Source organism: Anolis carolinensis, chromosome 4 (genome assembly GCF_035594765.1).
Source record: "Anolis carolinensis isolate JA03-04 chromosome 4, rAnoCar3.1.pri, whole genome shotgun sequence".
In the NCBI taxonomy this organism is placed as follows: domain Eukaryota; kingdom Metazoa; phylum Chordata; class Lepidosauria; order Squamata; family Dactyloidae; genus Anolis; species Anolis carolinensis.
The window spans coordinates 234,248,638-234,266,499 of record NC_085844.1 but is presented as its reverse complement, the minus strand read 5'-3'; the positions used below and the strand labels follow the sequence as shown (position 1 = coordinate 234,266,499).

The 17,862-nt window shown below is 40.3% G+C and overlaps 1 protein-coding gene across 2 annotated transcripts in view; it reads right to left on the bottom strand.

The window, feature by feature from the left end:
• cass4 (Cas scaffold protein family member 4) overlaps window positions 1–17,862 on the bottom strand; it is a 51,068-nt gene that overhangs the window by 11,810 nt on the left and 21,396 nt on the right. For both annotated transcript variants that reach the window (XM_062978954.1, XM_062978955.1), the window contains 2 exons: window positions 11,556–11,984; window positions 4,436–4,546 (listed from right to left, as the gene is read on the bottom strand). In XM_062978954.1, coding sequence (XP_062835024.1) covers window positions 4,436–4,546; window positions 11,556–11,984 — 540 coding nt within the window. The remainder of the gene's footprint in view (window positions 1–4,435; window positions 4,547–11,555; window positions 11,985–17,862) is intronic.

Sequence of the window (17,862 nt, the reverse complement as noted above, 5' to 3'; positions counted from 1 at the left end):
TTGGATAACCAGCCCTCCCTGATGATATCAACATAACTAGCACTTTTGGCCCAGTTCCTCTGGATCTAATCCAAGATTTTATCATTATATTTTTGTATGTGATTTTTTATGACTTGCTTTTATTGTTGTTTGATCTGTTTTATTGCTTTGTTTTTATATTGTTGATGACTGGGCTTGGCCCCATGTAAGCCGCCCCAAGTCCCTTCGGGGAGATGGGGCGGGGTATAAAAATAAAATTATTATTATTATTATTATTATTATTATTATTATTATTATTATTATTATTATTATTATGCTCCAAAACTCTGTCTGTCTGAATTCGGAAGTTCCAGAGTAGCTTGACATGTTCATTCTTTGTAACTTTATTATTATTATTATTATTATTATTATTATTATTATTATTATTATTATGCTGCATTCTACATCCCTGTAATTGCCCTGTGCAAGGATGAAATTTGAAACAGGACATAACCACTTCAGAAGGAGGCCCATGCAGTTGCAGGAGTAGAGGTCGCTACAAATATCTGTCCTGTTGTAGCATTACATCCTCTGATTCAAACACATATCCCTATTGCAAGAAATTTAAACAGTTGCTGGCAAGAGAGGAGCACCAATCTTGGTACGTTTTTGGTTGGAAGCACCAAAGACCTGTCACTGCCATCATTACCCCACCAAGGCGTTCAAAAAGGATGAAAGTGGTACTACAACAGAGAGTGTAGAGGAAGTTGGTGCCTTTTTTTAGGATCTGCTGAGACTGAGCTCTCACCCTTCGCCACTCTATTCAGATAAGGGGATGGTTCCTTTTTTGATAAGAGTAAAAGTGCCCTGCTGCTTACCCTGAACGTGAATGTATCAACCCAGTTTTTTTTACTAACATTTCTAGACTTATACATTTGTACATGTAGTGCTATAATAGTGTGCTAAAAGAATATAGTCACTAGATGGCAGAATGGCTTAATAAATACAGTTCAGGATTTTTTCTGGATTCAAATATGAATTTAGCAAAATAGGCTTGCTGGAGGGAGCTAGTGTTGTGTGGCTGCTTGAAACCCAACTGTGATGTTGTTTTTCAGATCCCTGCTTGGCCACCGAAACCCACTGAGTAGCCTTAGGCAAGTCACACTTTCAGCCTCAGAAGAAGACAAAGGCAAACTCCTTCACAATAAATCTTGCCACAAAAACCCAATGATAGAGTCTCAAATTGTCACAAGCCATCTCCACTTGGGAGACGAATGGGTGTGAATTCTCTCCCGTCTTAATAGTATATGCAACCCTAGGCAAAAGGAAATGTCTGTGTGGAAATCTCCCATTCAGCTAGTAGAGCAGCTGCTTGCTACAATATGCAAGGCATATTTGTTGCTTCAGTTTGAAAGACTCTGGGTAGGATGTATTTACTTAGTGAACTGCCTCCTTCCATTCCAGTAGTTGTTACACCAGGCTCCCCCCTCTGCTCTGTATTCTCCTGCTTGCTAGAAGCAATTAAATTAGACTAAATGTTCCTTGGACTCTTTCTCTAAATAGCTAAGAAAGAATACCCCCCCCCCCCCCCCATTTCACCTTCATCTTAGTACAGCCCCTTTAGCTAAGATTTCTGTTAATTTCCAAACAGGAAAACATGTTCTCCCTCTCTCAATCTGCCACCCAAACTCTCACCCCAGTTTCAATGACAGGTTGTGAGAAGGCTATATTTAATGGATAACACTTAATGACGTTATCAGTGAGGGTGGGGGAGTGACATCTCTAGATCTGAGATTTTGGCCTGGAAACCTGAGGGCTTGGGATGATCTTCAGCCTTTTCTTTGATTCTGCAAGATATACTCAAGTTCTAATAATGAAGTAAGAATCTTTTCAGAAAATCCAGTCAGCCCTTTATATTTCTAACTTTAGCTTTTGCAGATTTGATTGTCCAGAAATTAATGTAATATCTGTCCAATATCTAGATCCTCCAGAGCTACTCTACAGTCATCTGCTGCCAGAATTTGGCCATAGAGTTATGTTGGGGGATTTAGAGAGAACACTTATTGAGGATTTGTAGGACCTCTACCTTGACTCTGACAAAAGTTGACCACAGAGTTGCATTGGGGAGACCTAGACATTATCAGAAAGGTGTTCTCTCAGGTTAAAAAAAATGTGTTTTTTCAGTTAATGTTTTTTTCCACTGTCATAGAGGTCTTACAAAAATGAAGGACCCACTACAGTTCAAGGGATGAAGGGTGTGTTCAGTATCACTGATGCCACAAGTGCCTATGATATTTGCAGCAAGCAGTGTACAAGTACACTCTAAACTTGAACAGGGGGCGGGGGAACATTTTTGTCCTGCTGGTGAAAAACTGGAGCTTATTTGGACAGTATGTTTCTCCTACAATCTGAAGAACTTTGCAAAAGAGCTGTTGTGTGTTTTCCGGGCTGTATGGCCATGTTACAGAAGTATTCTCTCCTGACGTTTTGCCCACATCTATGGCAGGCATCCTCAGAGGTTGTGAGGTATACGCCAACATAGATGTGGGCTAAACATCAGGAGAATATACTTCTGGAACATGGCCATACTGCCCAGAAAACACACAACAACCCTGTGATCCCGGCCATGAAAACCTTTGACAAAACTTTGCAAGTTTAGTAAAATGATTTGCTACACACACACACACACACACACACACACACACACACACACACATATATATACACACACACACATACATACATCCAAAAACTGGAAATGCCACATTCTAATGGCAGACTGCAGAGATGCTGATAATCAAAACTACAATAAAACTGGGTGAGGGGCTGGGTAACTGAAGACTTCAAGCTCCACTGAGCATCAGGTAGTTCAAACTGATAACCCACAGCTTTCTAAGGCCAAGTGAATGGCAAGATAAAATACGACTACTTCACACCATGGTTTTATGATCTTGGCTTGTTCCAAACTTGGTAATCAGAGTTTCACAATTTGGATTAAACATCTAAAGACTTCAGAATTTAATTACAGCATGGCTGGAAGGGGAGTAATTCAAAGACAAAATGTATGGATAAAAATCAGGGTATATTGAGATGAAATACAATTGTCCAAGCATGTAACAAATTGATACACTGCATTCTTTCATAGTTGTAATTAATTATTCCCTCTCCTTGTGTCTATTAACATGCACATTAGAGCCAGTGCATTGTAGGGGTTTAAATACTGGATTATGATTTTGTAGACCAGGATTTGAATCCTTGCGTAGCCATGGAAGCCTACTGGGTGATTTTGAGCATGTTATACTACCTTGGCCTCAGAGAAGGGCAATGGCAAATTCCCTTTGAATAAATCTTGCTCAAAATACTTTGTGATAGGCTTACTGTGGGTTCACCATAACTTGGAAATAACATGAAAGCATAGAACAACAACAACAATTAACATGTATATGCATAGCTCTTTTTTTAGTATGCTTATATTAGTATAGTAAAAGTTTGGTGAGATTCTTTAAAAATAAACAGGATATTAATATAACAGTACTTAAATATTTGTGAGTATTCTAACAATGTGATGTTCAAGGTAAGTTTTATGTTTACATTAAACACAGCAGTTGTACTGGAAGTAATGCTTGTGTGCCATTTCCTCTGATTCTATTAATCCGAATGTAATTCTATTGCATCTACCAAATAGCATGAATTTTATGTCATGACTGACTGTATTTCTATGTCTTGCACATATATGAAGTAGAACCAAAGAGAAGTTATCATGTTCTTCACCAAAGGATGTGTACTGCTGCTGTCAACAATCACAGAAGACTCAGAAATGTGTGTGGTGAGGCAACGATTGGTGAGATTAATGGGTGAAAATGGGGGGAGTGGGCATTTAAAGACAGGGAAACCAGTGCTGGAGACAACCATACAGCAAAAGACCATCAACAGTAGTCATTCATGAAATACAAGACATAGTGGGTGACATGACTCATGCAGGCAGGCATATGACTATCTGAAAGATGGTTGAGGAACTTGGCTGTGATCACATTGTTGTTATTAAAGATAATTTGGTAAGCCATACATGTGGGGGGGAAAGCACACACAGAGAAAGAGCTGAATGCAATCCAGTTACATCGTGATAATGCATATCCCACACTTCTTTGGCTACATCACTAATTATTGGACAAATGGGATGGTTAGCAGTGCCACATCCACCTTGCAGCCCTGTTCTGGTACCCTTACTTGGTTAAAACCCTTTGAGTGCTAGGAAAATTGTAAAATGAAACCTAATTGCCATTTTCATGCCTTATGCAATTTATAGTATCCCCTTTGAACACTTTTATCAGCTACTTGCAATTTATCTTATACTGTGGGAAAGCAAACATCTTGATCATGGATCCACAAATGGGTCCACTGAGAGTGGGTGGCAATAATTTCTAGGTTGTTGCTGTTGTAATCTGCTGGGGAGTTCTCTTAACATAGAGGGACTCACCTGAGCAAAGAGAGATGCACGATGCTGTGGTGATGGAACATCATATATATCACTTTTTCTCTCCAATGCAGAAGCGGAAGCCCAGGTTGCTCTTGGAAGAGTAAAGAGATGCTAAGAAAAGAAAGCAAAGAGAAATTATGAACTCAAAATAAAGATATGCATTCTGTGAACATTTTTGTGTTTAGGAATTGGTAGAAATAGTTTTTCTTGGATTTCCGTTAATCTTTTCCCACTTGATTATAATGTTCAATATTTGTCTCAAAAACAATCAAGTTTGCTCTTCACACCATGATTGCACGCAAATAACAACACTCATGTTTGAAAATTGCATATAAATACCTTTCGGCCAGAGTGACCAGTGTGTACATTTTGGTTACACAGGTAGAATAAAGACAAGAATATATACAAAGTTCTATGTGGGAATTGACTACAGACAGGGATGAAACAAGAATGCGAGTGGAGATATGAATTATTGCTACAAATCAAGGATTTTTACACTTCTGTCTGAGAAACACAAAAAGTCTATGTCTTCTGCATAAAAGCAGGTAGCAGCAAAAAGACCTGTTTTACAATTTTTAGAAGGGGAGATCTTCTTTTGAGCCCAGCTCATGGCATTTTTCTCCTACTATGTGAGACTAGCTGCAACTGCAGGCTCATTCTGCCCCAGTCCCTACCCCTTTTCTCTTTCTCACACAGAAAGAGTTCCTAAATAGAAGGTCAGGAGTTCAAGGAGGATGTTAAACAACAGTAAAAACAAAACTGAAAGAATTTAGAAAAGGAAAGGAACACCAAATTAGTTATAGTCATAGTCAACAAATTCCATGGAACTTGAGGGACATCATCAACCAGCTACAAATCCATCTACAAATCTTGTTGTGTGCCTCTGAATCATTTCTGACCTACTGTGAACCTATCATGGAAATGGTTTTCAGAGGTGTGTCAAAGATTTCCTCTGAGGTTGAGAGACCATGATCTTTCCATGGCCAAATGGGGATTTGAACCCTGGTCTCTCAGTGTACTAGTCCCACACTGAAAACTCTATACCCCAGTGGATCTCCACAAATTTATCGAATACTAAAATCACCTAGCATATATTGTACCATCTTGTCCAAAAAAATTAAGGGGAGGGGGGCTTGTTGAAAGCCATACTGATATCAAGCTAAACTACACCCAAACATTCCCTTGATCTATCAGAGATTATATTAGTTTGGCATGACTTGATTTTGAGATACCCATGGTAGCTCTTACACAACATTTTTAATTACCTTGTTCAGTGACCTCTGTTCAAGTACCTTTCCTGATACACACATTTGAGCTGGCATCCTCCTTCACAGGATGGGACAACATTTGCCTAAGTCCAGACTGCTGTGATCTCACCTATTTTCCAAAAATTCTAAAAGATCTGAATTTGTTTTTGTACTCTTGGATATATGGACTCATTTGGAGTAGGAAGATATTTCAAACCACTGCTTTAGCTTTTAAATTTTTGAGAAAACAAGACAAGATTGAGGGATATAAACTGAATACAGCCAGGTTCTGAATTAAATTCCTAAACAGACAGAGAGCAGCTTTCCCCAGCTGCTTAAGGAGCAGCTGATCATCACAAGCCAGCTGTCTCTGTGTGATTTGGGTTTACCCTGCTTCTATTCCTGTGTTCAGCTGGGCCGTTCATCCTCCACATTCTTTAAGTGTGTGTGTGTCTATATTTATATGTTGTGATGAATTGCCATGACACAGTTGTTCTTTAGAGAAACAACTGTGATGTGTGACCTCAGCAAATTGCATTATCATCTAGCAATTTCAAACAACCCATAATTGATGAGGTCAGAGCTTTGGAAAAGTTCTTCTTTTTTGAAAAGTATAACTCCCAGCATCCCTAACAGTGGCAATACTAAGGGTTTCTGTCAGTTGTAGTCCAAACAGGAACATTTTCAAGCTCTCAATGTGGTACAGCATTTCCAGTTACTATATCAGAATATCATCTGCAAGTGCCTTCTGAATGTAAATGTTTAGTTTCAACCATCAGCATTAGATAGTGAGAGATGTATCATTGATTTTGTCTAAGTCATTAACATATTGAGACCATATCTATATGGGGCAGATTACTCTGATGTAGCTCTGCACATATCTGTTGAATCCAGAGCCAGTGTCCAAATGGTCCAACCCAACTCTAAGCTAGTCTGTCCCCATGTCATTGGTGCTGCTCCTTGCTCCCTCCAAGCATCTGTCTGTCACTGGTCACATTTGCTGACATAGTGTTATCCCTTCCTTCTTGCTGGTCATATAGGTGCCCCATTCTGACACTAGCAGATGGGGCAGTGGTGGCCAGGCCCTTGCTAGGAGCTCTGTGACCAGCAAGGGGTGACAGCAGCGACACAGAGATGAACCATTATTTTCCCTTCACTGATCAACTCAAGGAAAGGTTGATGATGGCAGGGTCCATCTGGAGAGAGAATCAAGCTGAAATTGTCCCAATTCAGTTGTGTAGATGGCAGCGAAGCCTTGGTATATCCCAAAATGTCCTGCTAACTCCACAGTATCCCCAACTTTGCCTAAAGCAGAGCAAAGTCAGTCTAAAGGCAGAAAACCCATGATACTCACTGGAAATCCCCATGCATTATGTAGGCAGCCAGCACTGGATTCGTGTTTAAGTCTTGGGTTTTTTGTTTATGTAGATTAGCCCTCGGACAAACTATTGCTACATGTTGGCATACTACACTCCATCAATGAACTAGAGGTGTTAAATTTACCACCATTCATTTTAACTGACAGAAAGATGAATTTGGTATTAAAGTAGATAATTCATTTCAATTTCAAGCATTTTCTTTACTCACTCGCCGTTTCCAAACCATCAAGGTTTTTTTTAAAATAAACTTCCCAAATTGTCCTTTTTTGACTTAATTTTTTAGATCGAGATACTTCTAACACTTTAGTCTTTTCCCAGAGGAAAATGTATTTTAGTTTTAGTATTTTACTGATCTTGATGAGAAGTGCAAGTGTCTTACAGGTTGTTACAGCAGTGAGAGAACATTTCAACACATTCCTACTGAAATATATAAAACTAGCTGTGCCCGGCCACGCGTTGCTGTGGCGAAGTCTGGTGGTATGGGAAATAAAGTATTGAGGAATTGGTGGTAGTTAAGGTCAAGGGTAAAGGTTTTCCCCAGACATTAAGTCCAGTCGTGTCTGACTCTGGAGGTTGGTGCTCATCTCCATTTCTAAGCCGAAGAGCCGGCGTTGTCCGTAGACTCCTCCAAGGTCATGTGGGATGACTACATGGAGCGGCGTTACCTTCCCGCCGGAGCAGTACCTATTGATGCACTCACATTTGCATGTTTTCGAACTTCTGGGTTGGCAGAAGCTGGGGCTAACAGTGGGGGCTCTCTCCGCTCCCCCAATTCAAACCTGTGGCCTTTCGGTCCAGAAGTTCAGCAGCTTAGCGCTTTAACACGCTGCGCCATCAGGGGATATTATTTCCTAAAGGTTGTGAATATACAATATTTCTGATTGGTTTTTTTTGTTTGTTGGAGGCAAGTATGAATGCTGCAATTAGGAAAAATGATTAGGATGTAATGGCCTTGCAGCTTTAAAGCCTGGCTGTTTCCTCCCTGAGTGAATTTTTTGTTGGGAGGTGTTAACTGGCCCTGATTGTTTCCTGTCTGGAATTCCCTTGTTTTCAGAGTGGTGTTGTTTGCGATATTTTATGTGCTTCTACTGTCTGTGGCCCTGAGAAAACAGAGGATTTTCCAGACTTTGATGATGGGAATACTTTGTTGGGAGGTGTTAGCTGGCCCTGATTGTTTCCTGTCTGGAATTCCCTTGTTTTCAGAGTGGTGTTGTTTGCGATATTTTATGTGCTTCTACTGTCTGTGGCCCTGAGAAAACAGGATTTGCCAGACTTTGATGATGGGAATACTTTGTTGGAAGGTGTTAGCTGGCCCCGATTGTTTCCTGTGTGGAATTCCCCTGTTTATTTACTGTCCTGGTTTTAGAGATTATATTGTTCTGCATTATTCTATCCCAGTAATTATTTCATATTAAAGAAGAATCTCACTTATCCAACATTCGCTTATACAATGTTCTGGATTATCCAACGCAGTCTGCCTTTTCATAATCAATGTTTTTGTAGTCAGTGTTTTAAATTCATTGTGATATTTTAGTGGTAAATTTGTAAATACAGTACAGTAGAGTCTCACTTATCCAACATAAACGGGCCGGCAGAACGTTGGATAAGCGAATATGTTGGATAATGATGAATTAAGGATAACCCTATTAAACATCAAATTAAGTTATGATTTTACAAATTAAGCACCAAAACATCATGTTAGACAACAAATTTGTCAGAAAAAGTAGTTCAGTACACAGTAATGCTATATAGTAATTACTGTATTTATGAATTTAGCACCAAAATATCACGATATATTGAAAGCCTTGACTACAAAAATGCGTTGGATAATCCAGAACGTTGGATAAGTGAGACTCTACTGTAAATACTACATAGCATTACTGCGCATGGAACTACTTTTTCTGTCAAATTTGTTGTATAATATGATGTTTTGGTGCTTAATTTGTATAACGATTACCCAATTTGATGTTTAATTGGCTTTTCCTGAATCCCTTCTTATTATCCAACATATTCACTTATCCTGCCGGCCTGTTTACGTTGGATAAGTGAGACTCTACTGTATATTGATAATCTTAAATTATCTGCTTAGAACTGGATTATATGAGGCCCCTTCTTCACAGCTGTATAAAATGCACACTGAAGTGGATTATATGGCAGTGTGGAGTCAAGATAATCCAGTGCAAAGCAGATAATATAAGATTATAAATGGGTTATATAGCTGTGTGGAAGGGCCTTGAGTCTGCACTGCCATATAATCCAGTGCAAATTAGATAATCTGTGGAAGAAGTCTAAGTGAGGCCTAAATCTGCCTGTCCCCTAACTGAAACCTGGCTGTCCCTTGGTTGCTAGGCAAGCAAGTGGGCAGAGATTAGCCCTCTAAACTGGCAGCAATTGGATAAAAAAATTATTGCTCTCCCTCTAATTAGGACTTTATTTTTCTTTTCTTTTTGTTGTATCAACCTTGAGGCGTGGATGATGGGTTGTGTTGTCAAATTTTGAGGTTGGGGGGCCTGTACTTTTGTTGTTTTGTGAATTGCCGTGATGCCATCACTCTTTTATATATATAGATTGGCCACACTTTATTTCTCAGCTTCATGATGGTTGCCATGGGCAATACAACAGCCATGGAGCCACAGGGCCTGAAAGCAATATGAGAATGGAAAGCTGAAAACAGAAGACGATATTTAGTTTTGTCTTAACATTTTGAGCTAGGCTGGCACTGTTCTTGGGGTTGTCTCCACCAGCAAATAACACAATGTAAGATTATTAAAATAATAAAAGCACCTCTTTTATATTGTAATGTGATTTTTAAGAAACTCACTTTTCTCAGCAGTTTCTGGGGGGAAATGATATTTAATTAATTATATGTGTCCATCTGAATCAGGGGAGGATGATTGATTGGTAGGTGGAAAGTGTCACCATTTTTTTCAGTGTGACTTTCTGGGCTTTATGTGTGTACTATTTAATATTTGTTGATCCCATTTACTATTTTATTAAAAAAAAGAATACTGAGGCCACCACTCACATCCCAACCAAGCCCAGAATGGGATCAACAATGAGGGGGTAGATCAGGGCCTTCACCACAAAAAACAAAAAAAGGGTCTTCATGCTCAGGGTCGCTGCTGCCTTCCTTCCCTGCCAAGGACCTTTCTGGCAGAGCCCCACTGGCAAAGCTGCTTGTTCTAATGTCAGAACAAGGCACGCAACCATGCGATCAAGAGTGAGGAGAATTTTTCTCAGGCTCTGGAAAGGTCTCTTTCTTTTTCTAGCCTGCCTAACCACAGAGCCATATGATGCTTTTCCTTCCATGATAACACTTCCCCTTAGAAAGAAATCTTCCTGTTTAACAGAATCTGACAGAAGGAGAAGCCCCATTTCAATGATGTAATTCACTAAAATATATTTCTAACTTTGTTGTTCACTGGGGAATCTAGTGAGATAGGCAAAACTGCAAGAAAATGAGTCAATTTGCTAGTTACTTTCCAAGCTTGGATTTGAATAGTTGTATAATATACCTGAGAGCCTGAATGGTAAGTGTTGAACTAGGACAGGGCTCCTTAAACGTTTTTCACTTGTTGTCACCCCTTTCCACCAGAGAATTTTTATGTGACTTCAGATATGTGAGTATACAAAATAGAGATAAAAACCAAACATTTACTGATAATAAACCAACATCGTAAGGCTTGCTTAAAAAAAGGCTGATTTTCCTTTTTGTGGAGTACAGGTGAAGCATTTTCTGCCGAGCCCACTGTAAACATTGCAGGTGGTTGCTAGCGCATTTGTATAAATTGGTAGCATCCCAAAACCTTTTATTATTGCCAAATTGTTCACAATTCCAATGTCAAGCTAAGGGGACCCCATTTTGGGTTCACGGCTCATAGTTTAAGAAGCAGTGGACTAGGATATTAGGAGATTAGAGTTTGAATCCCTGCTAGGCCATGGAAATCCACTGGGTGAACACCCTCTCTGCCAAAAGAAGCCTGTGACAGATTGCCTCAGGGTACCCATCAGTGAAAAAAGCATATAACAGAATAATGTATCTCATCACATGAGAAGACAGTTTGAGTGTTTGTTCAGTTTGTTGTTGATGAAGAATCTCAAGGTGTTGGTTGATTTCTCTCCTCATGATCTTTATTATCTTTACATTGGAAGGACCTTTAGATAGAAGCTACTTTGAAGTAAAAGACCATCCTCTATAAAGGAGGACAGATGACCATCCTACACAAGCAGTAGGTAGTCCACCAGAACTGTCAAGTAAATTTTCCAGTGGAGTGAAGTTGCCAGGTTCCATGTGTGATTGGAGACTTATGGAAACAGGTGTGTGTGTGTATTATGTATATATGCATGGGTTGCAATGATGGAAGAGGGAGAACGCTTGGGGAAAGAGAGGGAAGATGAAACAAAAACATTCATAATTTGTGGGTCTTCATTACTGCCTATTTGTTGCTCACTATTCCTTTTCCTTTGGAGGAGAGGTTTTTTTTGCATCTTTACCTGATTCGATGAACTCTGAGTCTTTTCACTGAGTACTTGAGCTGCCAAAGCTGGCACTTGATATAATTCCTGTGTCAGAGGATGCGAAAAAGAGGAAGAAGGGGGAGGAGAAGGAGTAATCCAGCCATCCATGTGTTCATAGACAGATAATGATGCAGAAGACCTGTGGGCTGAAGGAACCTGATAGATTGTCTGTGGGCTGACTGGTAGTCCTTCAGCATCATGTTGGGCGGAGGAGGCCACTGAAGGTGTGAGAAGCTGGAGGCGGTTTGCTGGAGCCAGGCCTTGCTTTCCATGGAGGGAACATTTCCACCACCCCTCACTCCCAAGAAGATTCTGTTCGAGAACCATCAGGATGTCTCCTCTGCGGAAGGCAAGCTCATCCAAGCACTCAGCTTTGTTGTCATATAACGCTTTGGCCAAAGTATTCTGGAACAGAAGAGGCTAAATGTTAGCTGATATCCAGAGTTTTTCTTTTGCAATTAAACAATTCATATTTAAGTTCCATGTAGCATTTAATGCCCAACAGTTCAGATTCAAACCTTTGACCCCAACTGGAGAATTTGCTTAGATACCAGTACCTACATTAAGGGGGAAAAAGTCATCAAACTCATATGGCATTTCTGAGCTCATAGTTTTTATACTGAAGCAGAAACTAATAAGTGGAATGTACTGCATCCGACTGAATGAATCATCCTATACACAGAAACACACATATACACACTGCCTGCACATTAAAACAAAAATACATGAAAAGACCAAGGAAAATGCCTTGCTTCACCTGCAGTCAGAATTCATTATCTTTCCTACTTTTTTCTTCTTTTCCTTTTACTATTTTTCTTTCTTGCTGGACTATCTCCTCCTCCGCCCAGAACTAGTTCATCTTGGATCATCTTTGCTAGCAGATGAACTCTCTTAATCCCTCGCCTCTCTTTTGCTTTGTATTTTCCTTTCTTTTCTTTTCCCTGAACTCATTTTGTTTTTTGCTGGTATTTCTCCCCTAAAGGCATACAAATAACTAGGATTTGGTTAAAGAAATAATTGCATTTGTAGTGCCATATATATATATCCGTTTGCTGTATTTGTAAATAATACATTTATTTTACAAAATAGCCCAGATAATGTAAAGTTGGTTTCTTTTTCAGCACAGTAATAAAACAGTAATTAATGCCTTGGATCTGGAGAAAAGTTACTGGTAATGCTGAAATTCCACATTCAGTTAATCACTTCCATTAAAAATAATCAGTGTATTTGAGGTACTGCTTTTCATGAAAAATTATCATCTTAGTTTATAATTTAATCAATTTTCATTAGTAAGCCCCTACTGCTGCTAAAAATAAGTATACTTCAATGCAATTATTGACTGATTTGCACACAAAAGATATATGATTTTGAAAGAAGAACTTTATTCTCATTCTATTCTCTCTCTCCCCCTATCTTGCTCACATATTTAATTTATATCCTACTTTTCTCCTAGTATGAGATCCAAGTAGCATACACACAATAAAAACTCAATGCAGCCACATATACATACTTTAATATGTATATTAATGTATGCATGTGTAGGTGTGTAAATATTTTACCTTATATTCCACATACCCCCACGTAGGCAAAATGAAAAACGTAGTTACTAAATGCAAAATGTTCCTGTGCTTCTAAGGAAGAGAAGACAGGAAGCAACTTTTAGCACCTCTCTTACCACAATTAAGGTTGAAGGATTGTTTTTTCTAATTTGTTGCTAGTGAGAATGCAGTTATCATTCTCACTAGTTATCATACTGTCTGCAGTGTGTGTGTGTGTGTGTGTGTGTGTGTGTGTGTGTGTGTGGAGTCACTTTACATTTTTGCATATCCAAGATCCCAAAACTGATGTTACCCTCTATTCCTCTGAATAGAAATTTTGGAGCAGCAACACCAAAAAGGTGTTGTCCACATCTCCTGACTGTAGGTTTTCCTTGACATATCTGACTGGCAACTATGGGAAGCAAGAAATCCTGATCCTTCCTCTGAGTCTCTTCTCGATGCTCCTCCTGCTCTTCCTCCTTTTATTCCTTCATATTCTGCCATTTGTCTCTATTTTACCCAAACAGTAGGCATGTGTATTGTGTGAGGAATCCATCCCAGGATTCTTTATGTAATATGATTTTCACATAAAATCTGGAGCTCTTTTTCTGGGGAGAGATCTCACCCATCAGGTCTTGTCCCTAGATAACATGAAGCCAAAAGCTGAAAATGCTGTATATAGCAAAATATTAATCCCCTAATCTACTGACCCATGGAGGGGAGAGTAGCTCTAAGGCAGACTCACATTATGGAGAACAAGTATCTCACACTGAGATCCTGAGAAGAGTCCTCTCCAGTGCCAAATACGGCAGAAAGACCTGGTGTGCAGAGCCAAATGTCTCTCTCTGCCAAGAAGAGAGATATCTCCTTCCTCTGCCAAGGGAAGTGCAGTTGTGCTACCCACTGGATTTGACACTTGGGAAAGGGTCTACTTTTGGGAGCTTAGCGCAGGTAACATGGTCACCCATTGTCTTTTTCTTCTTCCATGAAAGAGAGATTTGCATATAATTGAACCCACATAACACGGACTTGCATAATATGTAGAGTTACTTATGGGACTCAAGGCAAATGATTACCAATTGTTAAAACTGGTCTAGATTGAAACTATACAGAACATCAGTGTTATATGGTTCAAATGGTTTTGAGTCTTGTTCTGTTCATAAACACGTATCCTGCTTTTCATCTGTGAAATACTGGAAGGTATGGTTCGAGAACCATAGCTGGTCCATAGAGTTCCATTGAACATTGGACCCTCTGAATTTCCATGAGATCTCCTTAAATTTTGCCTGAAATGTTTTGTCTGCCACCACAGTTTTATCTTTACATTTCTGTTTTGGAGGACTTCTCCCCCAATAAGAAAAAAAACCCCAACAATATAAATGCATCCCCAAATGGTTATGAAGGGTTATAATTTCCAGCTGCACAAAATGCACAATGTAGTACACACTGAATCAGCAGATATTGAAAATGAGCTTCTAGCCTCAATCATATGCTCACTGCTGGCTTAAAGCAAGAAAACACATCAAAGGAAAAAAAATTACAGTTCTTCTTCGATGCCAGCTTTTCTCTCAGAGCCAAGATAACGTGTGTGTCTGCATTCCAAAACTTCCTAAGAGAAAAATTGAGAGGTAAACTTCAAGCCCTTCCAACTGTGCCAACTTTTCATTCTGATCAGCAGATGAAGATCTGTTGACCAAACTGCAAGTTCCATCCACAGAGGCAAATTGCATTAGGAACACACAGCTTCCTTTTTTATCCACAACATTTGCTGACATGAAGCAGCTGTTCCGGAGTATAAGAAGAAGAAGAAATGGGTTTGCCAGCTCTGATGATGAGACCAACCTGTTGTTGATAACATGCATTTCTTTTGCCTTGATAGCCTAGGAAGGAACAATGGCCCTTTTCTAATGCCCAGCTTGGCAATACTCACCCTCCATGACTGTCCTAGCAGCTGTCTGAGACAGACAGTAACAGTCTTGTTTGCCTTGCAGCCATTCCTGCAGACAAATTCATTGCTTCTAAAATACTTAGGATATTTCTTCTAAGAACTGTTCTAACCCAGTGCTGCATTCTGACATTTCAAAGAAGAACTAGGAAAAACAAAGACATTGCCGGCACAGCTAACCATCAAAGTAAATGAGAAAAAGAAATCAAGAAATCAGGTTAGCCAATGCAGTTTTCTTCTGCTACAGATATTTCTGAGTAACAGCTTAGATGACCTGCCCAGGTTTAAAGAGGAACTAAATTATGAAATTCATTGGAAAATTATCCTCAATCAGCATAAGATGACAAAGTTTTTCAAGGTTCAAAATTTAGCCCTTCCTTTGCACACTCATCCTGATGAACCAAGAGGTCAAATCAATATAGCTGCAACAAATCACTCTGACCAAGAGGTCATGAGTTCAAGGCCAGCTCGAAGCCTGTGTTTATCTCTGTCACTGTTCTATGTTAAGGCACTGAATGTTTGCCTTATATGTGTGCAATGTGATCTGCCCTGAGTCCCCTTTGGGGTGAATACTGTAAATAAATACTGTAAATAAATAATAAATAAATAAATATAGGGATTTCAGCTTAGTGGCATCTTTCAATTAAATAAATAAATTAAATAAATAAGTTATCGAGTAAAAATCTACATACAATACTTTAAAAAGAACAACAAAATGCATACCTGTGTCCTATTACTATTACTATTAGTCTATTACTATTACTCTACATTACAAACCAACAACTACTCTCAAGGATCCAGAGAGGAAAACCTAGCGTTTACTCACTCCTCGGATCGGCAGAGTCTGATTCACACAGCGAGTGGACCTCTGGGCCCTCATGGCCTGTTGGCCTGCTTCTCCTTGCTGCATCACCTTCCATCATTGAGCAGCAGCCATCTGACCATCTACAGGCCACGGCGTCATTGGGGAAAACCTTCTCCAGCAGCCAAGCAGAGGGTTACGGCCTGCTGGGATGTGACGAAGACAATTGCCATACAGTTGATGCTGGTTGTCTAGCACGGGTCTTCTGGAGGTCTGTGATTGTTCCTTGTTCCCTGACCAGTAAGGCTGCCCCCTAGCCCTGTGCTGCCATCCTGTCCTGCTGAAGGCCCACCTGGTATCTTATTGAACTGACTAGCTCTCACAGAGGTTTTAAAATCTAGCATTTTACCATCATCTCGATACTATTAATTTCCAAATGGGCCATTTTACCATCTAAGGACACTTTTAATATCATTGCTGCTACAAACCATTGCTACTGTTAAGACCTGGTTCACTACTTTGAAGTAATGCCGCACTAACTTGGTCCACAGGGCAGTCCCAACTGGAATCTGGCCCTACAAACAGAGATGGGAACACACTAGACTTGGTTTTCTGCCAGGGATGGGAGAATGGTGGTAGTGTGGAGGAGCTGACCATTGCTCCGTTGCCATAGACCGACCATCACCTGATCAGGTTTAGATGTACTGTGCCTCCAAACCTCTGCAGGAGTGGAGGACCTATTAAAATGGTCTGCCCCAGGAGGCTTATGGATCCGGATGGATTCCTGATGGCTCTTGGGCATTTTCCTGCCTCCTCGGTAGTTGATCCTGTTGATGCTCTGGTCTCTTTCTGGAATAGGGAGATGACTAGGGCAATAGACATGATTGCTCTGGAACGTCTCCTCTTGAGTAGCTGTGCTAAACTGGCTCCTTGGTTCAATGAGGAACTTACAGCAATGAAGTGAAAGAAGAGGGAACTAGAATGTGTATAGTGTTTAGAGCGTAGCGAGTCAGACTGAACACGGCTATGTGCCTACCTAAGGACATATGCTGCGGCAATAGAAGCCACAAAGAAATCTTTCTTTGCGGCCAATATTGTGTCTGCAAAGAACTGTCCAGCAGAGCTGTTTCAAGTGGTCAGGGGGTTGTCAAATCCCATCTCTCAAGACGGGATACCTGACAACTCGCCAGCTCACTGTGAAGCATTTGCTCGGTTCTTTGTGGACAAAGTTGGTCTGATCGGTTCCAATTTTGACACCATGTTAACGGCAGTCTCTGAGGACGTAACACAAACACCTGCTTGTCCAGTTTTAATGGATTCATTTCAACTGCTGTAGCTTAAGGATGTGGACAAGATCCTTGGAAAGGCAATGCCAACCAAATGCATCCTAGACCCCTGCCCATCCTGGCTAGTAAAGGAGCCGAGAGGGGGTTTGGAAGAGTGGGTGAAGGTGGTGGTTAATGCCTTCCTTTGGGAAGGCAAGATTCCAGCCATCTTAAAAGAAGCTGTTATAAAACCACTGTTGAAGAATCCATCACTGGACCCCACTCAATTATCTATTGGCCAATTTCCAATCTTCCCCATTTGGACAAAGTGATGGAACATGTGGTTGCCTCACAACTCCAGGGATTCTTTGCAGATACTAGATCCAGCACAGTCTGGCTTCAGGCCGGGACATGGAACTGAAACAGCTTTGGTCGCCTTAGTAGATGATCTACGCCGGGAATTGGACAGGAGGACTGTGTCCTTGTTGGTTCTGCTGGACTTTGATGCCATAGATCATGGTATCCTTCTGGGATGCCTCACAAGAATGGGGCTGAGGGGTACTGTTCTTCAGTGGCTCTAGTCCTTCCTGGAGGGTTAATCCCAGAAGGTGTTGTTGGGGGATACCTGCTCAGCCCCACAACCATTGTTTTGTGGGGTCCCACAGCATTCAGTACTGTCCCCCATGTTGTTTAACATTTACATGAAGCTGTTGGGAGAGATCATCAGTGTGGT